Genomic DNA, 13,732 nt, shown 5'->3' on the forward strand with positions numbered 1-13,732 from the left:
TAACTTCATTTTAATAACGTTAACGCTGCAGCACTAAAATAGTAATCTCCAAATGTTTTTTTACCGACCAGCTCCTCTTTGATAGCTGCCGTGTCCATCTTGTCGTTACCTGCAGGTGAAGCGATGGGGGAGGGGGAGTTGTGCTCAGTGAAGGAGAGAGGCGAGGCAGAGTGACGCAGCGTAGAGACAAAAGAGGCAAACATGCGGCTCCACAAGTATAATTATAATGTAACATAGACTATATCGATATAAACGATATCGTCACATCTCTCATCTCGTATAAAAATATATCGATATATTTAAAAACTCGATATATCGCCCAGTCCTTGTGCCATCATCATAGCGGTACTAGCAGACTGCTAAATAACTACATAATTCAAAACATTTTATATTTATCCAGCAAAAATTAAGGCAATTTAAACACCAGCAATTGCTACATGCTGCATTTATACAGGAGCTGACTCAAACCTTATTGTAAAAGTAGAAAAGCTTCAAGTTTATCACCTTTACCACATCCGTCTATATGAATTTGTTCTCAACACTGCGGATACTCTCAGTTAAGCTACTGTTCCCCTGCTGCTCTGTACTGCCTGACCCCCCACCACCACCACCCGTTAACCTGCAGCTGTGGGTCAGGAGAGCAAACTAGTGCAAGTTAAATAATGTTAGGGGAAAAAAGATTTAACTGTGGGCAGAGGTGTAGATTAATTTATCATTTGCCCCCCCCCTTTCTGACTTTTGGACTCCTGACATTGAACAAATGTAGAAATCTACATCTATGATGCAAGAGGTTGACAGGCATGCCATCTCATGGATGGTGGCTCACTGAAGGGTACACACTTCATATTCATCAGCAGAAAGCCTTCTGTGTCCAGTGAGGCCATAAGGCAAACAGCACTGCAGCCTGGCCTGTCCTCCGGGTTTCACTTCTTGAATGCAACCTTTGCAGAGCAGCTATGCAAAACAAGAAAAACTGCTACTGTCAGTCAGGTCTCATACTTTAATAAAAAACAAATGTGTTAAATGTCAAATACTTATTTAGGGATTAAAATGGCTTAACAACACTGAGATAATGGGAAATAGGGGGCTTATTGCAGAGGTGAATTAGACTAGCAATTTAATGTGACTTGTTGTTGTTATGGCTCAAGACCATTTAATAAAAGCAGAAAGTAGGAAATGTACGGCTGAGCCATTTCGGCTCCAAGATTTAAATGTCAGTCACTTTCAGCAGCTGCTCCCAAGCAGGGACAAACAGGTACTAGCTTTAGCTGCATCAGAGGGAACTTAAACGACACAAAAAAACAAAACAAACCGTACAACACTAATGTCACATCAATGTCACATGATGCACAAAAAAACAAAACAAAACAGAAAACGATGGGATGACTTCTCTTTTCTGTCGAGTATGTGGTGCCACTTAAGGGAACTAGTGTAGCGAGTCAAATCTGCAATTTAGGACCAGCCACAAACAAAATGTGGCAGAGACGAACAGATTATTGGTGCTTCATTCAACTGTTTATGGCTCTCTGCAATTAATCACACAGTCAAATCTTTTCTTTCATATCTGTTAAGCTACATGTACACGGTCTACTTCTGGATTCTAACAGAAAGATGGCAATAATTTAGTCTGTGGTTTCAAAATAGTGGTCCTATGCTAATAGTTAAATATTCCCTGTATTTTTGAGGAGCTGTGTGAAACTTAAGTGTTTTAAATGTGCCTGAAATATAGTTTACTTTGTGCCATGTACATTGTAGCAAACAGAGGATCAGATTAGTGTAGCTCAGCACATGGCCTTAGTTGCTTGGTTATATTCCAGTATATTGAGAAACTGGTGCCATACATCCACCTTTAAAACAAACACCAAAACATCAAAATAGTGCTAACTGGTGCAGTTACGCACAGTTTTCAACATTTTACTCAGTTCCACTGGGTTATTTGCAACTTTCGTTCACAGAAACCTAGAGGGACATTGGCTGCATTGCTGGTGGTGTTGTAACATTTTCAAACCGGTAACTCTTGTTGTACATTAAAGGAATCTTACTATGGTACAAGAAATCTCTGTTTCTTTGTGTGCCAGTGACTAACTGTGCCAAGCTTGGTGTTGAGCAACTACGCTTGATACAGGTATGTCTTAAGCTGAAGGTTTTTATTTACAGATTATCTTATCCTAGCAACCACCTGGCAATAAACTAAAATGGCCTATGTTTTTCCATTCATATACCTGTAACACCTTTAATTTAAAATAAATAAAATTACATAATTTCTTTTATGACATTTTATGAACATTTTCATATTCACAAAAATTCAATTATGAATAATATACGAAAGCAGGAATTAGGGCTGTGTGATATGACCAAAATCTCATCTCCCGATATAAGACATTTATCGTTCTGACTAGGGCTGGGCCATATCATACCGTTCACGGTAATACCGGTGTAATGTTGGGCAACGATAAGAAAATGAAATATCGCGATAGAATAGGTGTAAAACGCGCATGCGCAGTGCCTTTGTTTACATACGCACATGGCTGCGACGCAGAATGAGAAGAGCGAAAGTGGATCGTTAAATGAAACGGATGAACCAGAATTGGATTGTAAAAATGCTGGAGCTTCAGTGGTGTGGAACTGGTTTAGCTTTCGTCCGTCAGATACACAACAAAGCACTATTTTTGGTAGAGCATGCTAGCGGGCCGTCGTTATTACAGTGTTTTTTGGTAAATACGGCACACTTGAAATCAATCCTTTGATTTTTCTGAAAATCGACAGTGCCCCTTATAATCCCGTGTGCCTTATGTATGAGTTCTGGTTGTGTTTACTGACCTCGAAACGATTTTATGTGCTACACGGCGCTCGAAAATCTGTCAAATGTTTTAGTACGACTTTGCTAAGCTACGAAGCTGCACCGCTTGATGGAGTGTCGGAGCATTATAGCTACCGTAGTAAGGAGCTTCGCGGAGTGATACGTACTCTGCTTCAACATAATATTACCGTATTGTGTGTATATAACTTCTTTTTAAGTTTTGTGGATATTATACATGGTTATGCTGAGGATATGTCAGCCAATTTCCACTGGAAATGCCTTTTAGTTAAACTATCAGCAAGGATTTGCATTTGCACTGCAAATTTTTTATAAAATTTTAATGCACTTAAAAAGCTGCTTGTGTAAGAGCAAAATACATTGATGGGGTTTTTTTTGCACTAATAAAGTTGAGGAGTTGTAAAGTATTTTGTCTAGTGTTAATTATATCGTCAGTTATATTGTTATCGCAAATTTTCAAATGTATATCGTGATAGATATTTTTGGTCATATCACCCTGCTCTAGTCCTGACAACGATATATATCACAAAAATTTTACATTTTCTGTAAATTCTGTGAATCTTGGGCAACTCGACTTGAGTGAAGTGTTAATGTGTGCATGGGCGTCGTGAACCTGGAGTTGAGTGTTACATAAGTAAAAACGGCCGCAATTTTCCTTGTGAGTATTTATTACATGGCGTGTTCTAAGGTCTATTTTTTAGCACTTGACGGCTCTTTTTAGCTGCTCATCCGTAAACACTCTGTTATATTAAATATAAGATAAAGAGAGAACTTTAAGAAATTCTACAGTGACCATCAAAACGATGAATATTTTGCGACACCACGAAACAAACGATAGCGTAAAATGAAACGATAGACGTTTTCATATCGTCATCCAATATTTATCATTATATTGAACAGCCCTAGCAGGAATTATACTTTACATGTCCGCAAGTCAACTAGTGATGTAAATTTCATCAATGTACTGTTAGCGCGAGGGCCCCTGTAGATGTCCGTGTGCCAGCCGGTTTCTTTTGCCCGTGTGAACTCGCACGCAGAGAATTTACATTACAATGCACCAACTACGCAGGCTCCCCAGGTGGCGGAGTTTAAGTGTATGGCAAAGTATAACGGGAATGATTATTCTGCCATCGGGTCCCTAGCTGTCCATGTCTGCAACAGAGTATAATCTAGGCTTAAGATGCCATAAAGTTGCCGAGCAACGATGTAGCAACCGGATAAAAAAAAAATACCCATTTTTTAATCCTTTATGCATCTACACCACCTTAAGGAAATGATCCTATTGTTTTAGTTTCAGGACAACATTTCTTTTCTATCCACAAAAGCTAAATTATACATGATATAACATTGCCCTGTTGCTGATAACCCACTTAGCAAAGGTCTAAAATGGCCCATTACTTGTATGCATGCATATATAACACCTTATAGAAGCATTTTAATTGTATTTTCACAGCCAACAGAATGAATTGGCAAAGCAATATACCAGCATGTGGACATACTAAAAGCTACTTTTAGCTACTTGCTTTTTACAAGAGGGCTCCACGGTGGGTAGCTCCATACGTTTCATCTGTCAGATTTTCTCTTTGTTTTTATATTGCCCTTCCAGAGACAAAACCTTGGGATCAGCACAAGGATTTCTCACTTGTGAGATGACTGTTCAGACCACTACGCTACAAAGCCACTCAAAGGTGTACGAGTAACAATAGTACATTTAACCAAGTAGTATTGTTAATGTTGACTACGCAACGACCCTGGTTGACTGGCCACATGCAAGCCCAAGTCCACAGGCAACAAAAGTTGAATAAACAATGGAAATACAAGGAAAACCTTCACAACGGAAATTTTTTCGGGGGAGACAATCTCACATCGCAGGTTTTCCTAATATCGTGCAGCCCTACAGCAGAGTCGTACTAACAGCATTATAAAAATCATGCAATCAAAATGCACATTACTTTGCATCTTTTTTCCCACAACACCAATAAATCCTGTTTCTTTAAGTGTATTTAGTTTGTTTTCGTTTCTGCTGCTGTTCCGTCACATTAACGTCTCCCCAAAAGCACTTTGTAGTGCTCTAGTCAACTTCTAGTCAAACTTTAGTTATGTACACACTGGAAGCGATTTGCAGTGATGTGGTGACCAGAGACTATAGAATGTGAATGACATTTTTGATTTGATGAAGCAACTAGGGGCAAAATAACTGCGGGCAAGGGGGGAATGGGCGCGACCTGAGATCAACAGTTCTCAACTTCCAGATGAGTAACTGAAGCAACCGACTGATGTATGACTTGGTAGTGGGTCACCTAGGCACCAGAGCCTGGAATGTCTACAACTGACCAGCCATCAGCTTCAAAGCAATGTGCGATGAGTGAATAGCTTTCGGTGTCTATGCAGCTTTAAAAAGGGGTAATCCAGGTTCATCTGATCTGTGTTGTATGTGGTGTCTACATGTACTCAAGCTTAAAGTACTTTTAAAAATTTTTTATAAATGTAAAGGATAATACAAAATTCTGATAGGAAAGCCAACAAAGTTTGTATACCTTAAATTGTGTGTGCATAGCCCCCCCCCCCAAAATAACTTGTTATAATGTGAAAACAATCATACTCTGAGACAGTGAAATACATTCAGTATGTTTTTGCTCATGTCAGCTCCAAACTAGATTAAATTGACCTATATTAGTATATTTTGAGAAAAAAAATGCATTGGGCTGCTGTGGAAGTATTTGAGTACACAACTTTAGTGGGTAAGATATTCAGGTGGGGTTTATAATTCACGGGGGTTGGAGGGGGGCACAGTAGTAGCTATAGAGTAAAGTCCAGTTTGCACAATATAAGTGTTTTTAGTTAAGCCTGCAGTAAAGAGCGAGCTCCATGTGATCAACTTATTGATAGCTTGCTCCAGTGACCATGTCTGCAACGGTCACAAAAAGACACCGGACAGCATCTCTGACGAAACTGCATTTTATTTTAATTATTATTTTTCAAGGAGCAGTGGAAAAATCCAGTGTACATAACAGGAGTAGTGGAGGGGGGCTTATTTCAACTGATGACGTTACGTTACATGGCCTAACTCCAACGCTGCGTGCGAGGACACACTACCACAAACGCTAGCTAGCTAACACGAGCTGTAGTAACTTGCTCGCTTGTGTTTTTATGTCCAACACACGCCACACGTTTCACAAGGAAGAGTTAATAAATTACAAGCGTAACAAACGAGGTAGTTTAATCGTTGGTGATGCATTCAGTTACTCACTAATCTTTGATGATGCCTCTTTACAGCTGTCTCACTGAAGCTAACTTAACATTGTAATCTAACAAGTTAGCCCGTAGAGAGAGTTTAGCCGTATTGGGCTTCAAGTCTTGACTAAATGTTAGCTTCAGTCACGTGGTGTCGAGCTGCAGGGTATTCAACTTGTGTTAGTCAGCTAGCAAGCCAAGCTAACTGCAACTTCTGAGAGTTGACAACAGGTTGCAGTGGACTCACTTAACTTCCTAAAGTAGCACAAACTTCGACACCTCAATAAGCCGTCGTGTCTTGTGACAAACGTGTCTTTATGGGTCGTTTTCACCGCGTTGACGCTGAATAAAAGCGTTTTCTGCTCTCTATAAACTCTAATCTGTCCGCTCAGCTATGCCGTCTCGGCTATTTAATGTTAGCTTGCCAGCTCGCAGTGTGCAAAAGGGGTGTTTATAGTTTAGGATCTGGGATGCCCCAACCAAAGTCTCGGTCTGCTCCGCCCGCAAACACGTTGTCTGCGGTGCGAAAGCGTCTCTCCCGTGTTCGCTGAAGAGCATTTTACCTGTCGGACCCGGCGTATCGTGTCTGCGAAGTCATCTTTCGTTCCGGGCTGAGCCACCGAGGCCTGTCCCTGAACCAGCTCCGCCATCATCATCATCCGCCTCGGCAGCTGAGAGCCGCACTTAAAAAAAAAAGCACACGTGCCAAACCAAAGCACCGCGAGCCAGATGATCTCGCGAGTTGACCGTAGAACACATGGCATGTAGGACATAGGTAAGAAAAACACTGTCATTACAACTATAGAGGAGAATTGTACTGCACACATTAATGATATTATATATTTGAAAGATCATATGTACTTAGTCAAAAAAATTATTTTGTGTATTTCTTTATTCAGTCGAATTCTCTCTCTCTCTCTCTCTCTCTCTCCCCCTCTTTCTCTACACACACACACACACACACACATACACACACATATATATATATATATATATATATATATATATATATATATATATATCACTCAGAGGTCAGTGCTATATCTGTGGCAGCTTTTTTCTGCCACTAAATTAAACAAAAATAAATATTCATAAGTCAAACTTTCAAGAATTTCTGACTTATTTTGAGATTTGGCTGCTTATTTTTCAGTGGTGGAAACAAACTTAAAACGGATATTGTAAATTTGGTTGGCTAATATCAAAGACCAAAACTGTGAAAATCCAAAATAAATAAATAAATGAAATTAGGAAAAAACGAACAGCAAAGGAAAATAGTATACCAGTAATTTAATTAATTAATGAGAAAAATGTAATTAAAAATAGGATATGACAAATGATAATCTGTGCATTTAATGGTATTTATTGAGACGCTATCGCTCTCTATGTTTATGTCTTTATTTGTCTGTGGTACTCTGAGAGTTTTGGTCTTTCACTGCTTATCGGCTTCAAACACAAATCTATTCATATTATACGTATACAAATCAGAGAAAGAGAGACATTTTTCATGTCAGGGAAAATTTGGACACTTTCTTACTTACTAAAAGGATAAACATAAACATATATGAATGTACATATACACATATATGGATAAACATATATGTCAATTGTTGGCAGCTTATTCTTATGCCAATAGACTAAGAAAGGCAAAATAAAAGCATACCTTTAAAAGCAAAAAATACCTTTTTGAAAACAAAACAAGTCTAAGTAAAACATCAACTTTTAATTACACATAATTATACATAATGAACTTTATTTTTGGATTTAATGATGGTCCACACATTACGTGTTTGAGCTGAAAATGCAAAGCCTTAACATACAGTTTGCGGATTCCTCGAGCCACATATGTTTCAATCTTTTTTTTTTTTTTTACTATTTATAGTCACATTTCACTGTCTGACAGGATGAAAAAAAAATCCCATCTCATGCAACAAAATGAAAACCTGCACATGTGGAAACATCTATATCATTGCACATCTGGAAAATGCCAGCAGCAATACAGAAGAGTAAAATTGCTGCAAATTTCCAAAATGTTTATGCAAAACAGTTCGTTCTCCATAAATTGTATCCAAACCTCAGACAAGTTGACCACTGAGGACTGATATTAATATGTGGTCCAGCAGAGCAGATGCAGTTAAGAGTTTCTGGAGATTTTTTTGGAGTCGTCTTGATGAGGATTTTCTTCATTCTTCAAGTTTTCTTCAAGTCTAATCTGTCTGGTCGTTTGTGTGGAAGTTTCTGTTGCCCACAACTGATCCTCATAAGTCTGTTAAGATGCTGCTTCTTAAACACTTAAATATGTTTTCCTCTTATATGTAGCAAGTTCATGCAGCTGCTCTAATTTGAGACATGGAGACTGGCATGCCGTGTCTTACAGACGTAACTACATATATCAGTTTCCTTTCCTCGTCGGCCCCCGGGCATGTTATCACTCCCAGAAAAGAAGCAGAGAAATTAAATGGCAACTGAGCGCTGTTCCCAGACCAGCACCTCTAAATGAAGACCTCCAATCTAGCAGGACTGAAGTCTGATCTGGGCGACTAACATATTGCAACCATGTGCTGTGCTGCCAATGTATTCAAACCCGGAGGTGGCTGGGAAATCAAAGACACAGTCAGGTGGTTTTCTTCATATACAGCCAGACGATGCATTCATGAGAATGGACTCAAGCACACACATACAATTTGTATAAAATCAGCCCGCCATCTGGTTAAATGGCCTAGTAGTAAGCAAAGGCAGTTAAGGCAGGTGTGGGTCTCTGGAGTGCTGCCAATCAAGCAGCGGGAACTGACCAAGTGTGTGTTTATGTGTGTGGAGCTGTGGTTACCGTAGCAGGCTGATCAAGTGTCACACACAGACACAGCTTCCTCCCTGTCATTGTCTGGCAGAGAATAGATGCTTGTTCCCAGGGTTCACTGTGGTGAAACTGTTGGGCCACTCGCCAGCGAAGTGCATTTGAGCACAAACTCAGCCAAGCTTTTGGTCTCTCAAGAATAAAAGGTTGTTTAAAAAAAAAAAAAAAAAAAAAGTATCATCAGTTGAAGCTGAGTAGCTGATCTTTTTTCTTTTTGTCCTTTCATGCTCATTTCAGTGAAGTCAAAATTTGATGTTTTCTGCGGTCAGGCAAGTGGAACACATGCAGAGGTGGACAACTGAGCAGTTAGGAAAAAGGAGCATCAATATTGGCACACTTACTCTTTTTGACTACCGAGCTTTTACCTCCTCCTCTTTTCTCTCCAATCTCAAAAGAACAGGCAATATGAGACTGTAATTGCTTTATAATTGCCATAGTTCTGCTATGGGCATAAATTTCTAAAGGCTGGATGCAAGACATAGTTTAGAGTTTCATCCAGAGGTCTCAGAGGTATCCCAGCATGGCTTTCATTCAGGAAGACATTGTTCATGCAGCAGGAAGCAGTAAATAAACCTTGGCTCTGAAGCGTTAATGATTTTCATATCTGAAAAAAAAATGAGGGCCACAGCTTGTGAATTATTTCCACAACCAATTTCCAAAATAGCTGTTCTTAAATTTCAAACGTAATAAATATGTTGGGTTTTTTGTATTATCCATATCATGCATTCACTCAAATTTTGGCAATTTTGTAAATTTTGTATGTTGCATCACTAGTTTCTTTCATTTCTTCCTTCTCTGTAAGAAGTTTGCAACAAACACTATGACCCTAAACACATTCTTTCTGTTGTTTCACTCTAGTGTATTGTCCATATATGAACATTGCATAAGAATAAAAAGAGAGTAACATAAATTCATCAATTCACAGTTAGTTGCATAAATAACAAGTAGTGTGAGTAAATAAGAAAGAAAGTAACTATAGTAACTATTTATAGAGTGTGTTTCATAGGCAAAAAAAACCCCTTAAATAAAACCCTTAATTTATTCTTACTTTAATAAGTGAAGGAGAGGAAGGAGTAATTATGTAAAGTTTAATTACGGAGTGCTTTTCACAGACATGTTACATTTACTGATCATGCATAGCCTTTGAATCTAAACATCAATCCTACTGAAACAAAATGTCTACATCTAAAAATACTTCTTCTGTGTAGTAATACTAACATCACATTACCACAGCAGTAATGGGATTGCATCTTATGATAAAAAAGAAAAGTGTAGTGAATGACTTCATTGCAATTTTCTCACCATGCAAAGCCATTGGGTTGAATATGGTCCCCCGGGGCTGCATGTTCGACACCCCGGTTGTGCAGTTTTAAAATCAGGGGCCAGAATTACTCACAGTGCAACTTAACCACCTACCAGATGGGTGCAAGTTTTTGTCTGTACGAAGCATATGGGGCTCATTATTTTTTAATTCTTTTAAACCTAAAGTCTGCACATCCAAACAATGCTGATTCATGTGCCTTCAGATGGAGGCACAAAAGAATTTACATAACTATTTTTTAACAAATATTCCATATATTAAATGACCTGTGAAAAATGTTGAGCTCACCTTTAAACAGCGTGTAGAAACATGCAGCTGCAAGTATGGGAACTAGTTTTCTAATCACAGATCTTATCTTAGCCTTTAAACCTTGAGCAGTTGTCCCAGGACTTAAACCTTCATATTAAATATTAATGATTAATGATTTACTTACTATGTAATATTATTATCTTTTTCCTGTATAAGCCAGTGTAGGTGTACTCAAACTATGTTTTTTAAGCATGTGTGTGTTGCTTATGGTTTGGGATGAGGTGTAGAGTTGCTGGAAAAAATTGCTCTTACTTTTTTGGTGTTCAACAATATGTCTGTTTGCAGTATTTGCAGTACTGGTTCACCTGTCATAACAGAAAGCATTGGTTTTATTTATTATGGCCATTATAAAGATGCTCAGTGCTTCTCACACAATACTACTGAATAATGACACTTCTTTACACCTGCAACACACACATGCGACACAAACTGTAAGGTGTGTCTGCACCTGGGTGTGCTCAACAATTCAGTGAAAACAATATGCCATATATGCTTGGTGATTTTTTTCTGTACAGTAGTTTGACAGTTAAGTTTTCCTGCTTTGCAAACTATGTGCTTGAAGTTACTTTCATCCTAGAATCCCACAGAAATACTTCACTGCTAGTAAAATGTATATTTTCTACATTCTAACACTCATTTACATGATCACATAAGTTCATTTTAAAACGAAGGCTGTGCTAACTCTTTATTGCATTTCTTATTCTCCATAGGTGCTGCTGCTTGCTTTTTTTGCTGTTCTGTTGCAGTCTAAACAAAATTTGCTCACGCCACAGGTTTATCTCTCGTTTTAAAATTTAAAAACGAGAATTAAAAAATGTCTTCACAAAATCGAAGCTACTAAATCAAATCAGCATTTTCTCTATTTATGAAAAACAACGTAAAATCCAAAAACTCCTCAATTTATAAGTCGTGTTTATTTATCTGGAAATGTGTGATCAGAAATGATAGAAACTGAAGAAGCTATATATAAAGAATTTGCTAAGTCAATTCAACATTGATTGTTGACTAAAATAAATGAGATATAAAAAAAAGTGCAACATAACAGTCAAATTATAGGAGATCCATCACAAAGACTAAACGAACCTAGTCAGAGACAAAAAGCTAAGTCAGTGCCACAAATGAATTAAAAAAACATAAAACAGGAGCATAATGCTGACTGAAAGAGTATATGAGGACAAACAAAAGAAAATCTGTGGCAGGTAACACGGTGTCTTGAAAGAGAAGATTGACAGATGAATAGGATAAACAGACCAGCTTCTCCCACTAATAGGAGAAACACACTTTTTACCTCCTTGTTTTTACCTCTTTTCCATTTTACTTTGCAGCCCCCTCCTCCCGCCAAGAGCCACTTTGCTTTGATTCAGCTCTGTATCTGTATTTTAAATGACTCAATTACACGGGATCCCGCAGTGAAAATTACGGATGTTTTCCACTATTTCTCTCCACTGGGACACCATGACCCCTCCTCAACTCCAATAACCCTCCCCCCCATCCTCACCCCTTCTCGTCTTTTCTCCATCCCTCTCTCCTGGCCTCTCTCTTCACCTGTCCTATTTTCCTCCTCTCCCACAGTCGCCCATTTTTCTTGATAAACATCCGTTTTGCTGTGTCTAACGGATACTGAGAGGAAATAATAGCTAAATGGTCTTGTTTGTGAGCTCTCTGCACACTGAGCTGACAAAGAGTGTTTTGCAGGTAATTCTTCTGCTGTCACCACAAAACAAGCCGGTGAAAAGAGTTTCATAAGGATGACACGAGGCGCCGTTCAAAGCCAAACACCAGGCATGACAGAAATAAAAGCATATCAGCAGGCAGAGCTGCAGAAATGGACTGAATGTTTTTTTTATTCACCCAAAGCAAAGCAGGGTTGCAATTCTTTTCGGCACTTTAAACCCACAGCTTATGGGGCCCCGAGGCATTTTAAAAGCGGAACCGACCGTTGATGTCCTCGGCTGGTGTTGAATCTACTTTCGAGATAAAACCCTCACCTACTGCTGTGTTGCTCATACTCACTGAGGTGCAAAGTATCACGTAATGCTCAGCCAAGGCATACAGCTGGATCAGCTTTGAGGTGGTAGCACATCCCTGAATACTGCACAGCAAAACAAGTGTTCCTCATTTCATGCATACAAAGGCGCATAGATCTTCCAGGGCTGTCCAAAAAAGGAAAAAAACCCAACTTAGCATGCATAATTTATCACCATCTCACAACTTTTCAAACCTATTTTTCACAACTGGTTGCATGCCTTTCTTTATGGTTTGCAAAACACGTCACATGAGTCTTTTGTACAGCATAGCAGCCCTGTTAGTCTCACACCAAAGCTAAAACACTATGTGTACACTTTGTGGCCACTTTATAAGGTATACCTGTTCAAAGTCTCATTAACGCATAGCATCCAATCAGCTGGTCACGTGGAGGCTCAATGCATTTAGCCATGTATACATGGTCAACACAGCCTGGTGAAGTTCAACCCGAGCATCAGAATCGAGGAGGAAGGTGAGAAAGGCTCCCTATTAAATTCAGATTAAATTCAAAATTCTTATCCTTACACACAAAATCTAGAATTATCAGGTCCCATCATATTTTAAAGACCTCATAGTACCATCTTATTCTACTAGAGCAATTCAGTCTCAGACCGCTGGCTTACTTGTGCTTCTCAGAGTTTTCAAAATGACCTTTAAGATTAGGCTCAAAATGGGTGTTTTTTGATAAAGTTTATACTTAGGGTACAAGACCTGTGTGATGAGTATTGCAAACCCACTTTCTACAGTTTTCTTCCTGTAGAAAGGGTGTTTTTTCCTTCCTACCGTCACCAGTTGCTTGTTCATAATGGGTTGTTTGGTTGTTGGGATCTCTTTCTAATATTGTAGTATCTTTGCCTCACATGAAGAACAGGAAACTGTTTGCCTCAGTTTGGGCAATAGAATATTGCAAAAATGTTGCCAGAGTCTCAATTTCTGCTGCAACATTCGCACAGTAGGACCAGAATTTGGTGTAAACAACATGAAAGGATGGATCCATCCAGCAAAATTTGTTCATCATCAACCTAAACTTTGTTAGTGACCTGATAACTATCTTTACAAATCAACAATATTCTCTTTGAACTAGTTGTTTTTCCAATAGAAAATTGCACTCCTCCACTAAATCAGTCATACTGTACAAAATTTAATTTGCATAAATGAAATGCAATTTGTAACT

General features: G+C 38.7%; 1 protein-coding gene across 1 annotated transcript in view; it reads right to left on the reverse strand.

Moving 5' to 3' along the window:
- Window positions 1-6,724, reverse strand: part of fubp3 (far upstream element (FUSE) binding protein 3) — a 39,876-nt gene extending 33,152 nt beyond the window's left edge. The window contains exon 1 of the mRNA XM_085463802.1: window positions 6,616-6,724. Coding sequence (XP_085319928.1) covers window positions 6,616-6,711 — 96 coding nt within the window. The 5' untranslated portion in view covers window positions 6,712-6,724. The remainder of the gene's footprint in view (window positions 1-6,615) is intronic.
- Window positions 6,725-13,732: the final 7,008 nt, after the last annotated feature.

This window comes from Copadichromis virginalis, linkage group LG7 (assembly GCF_057382275.1).
Source record: "Copadichromis virginalis isolate Kocher_CV1m ecotype Utaka linkage group LG7, C_Virginalis_male_GT1.1, whole genome shotgun sequence".
Classification (NCBI taxonomy): domain Eukaryota; kingdom Metazoa; phylum Chordata; class Actinopteri; order Cichliformes; family Cichlidae; genus Copadichromis; species Copadichromis virginalis.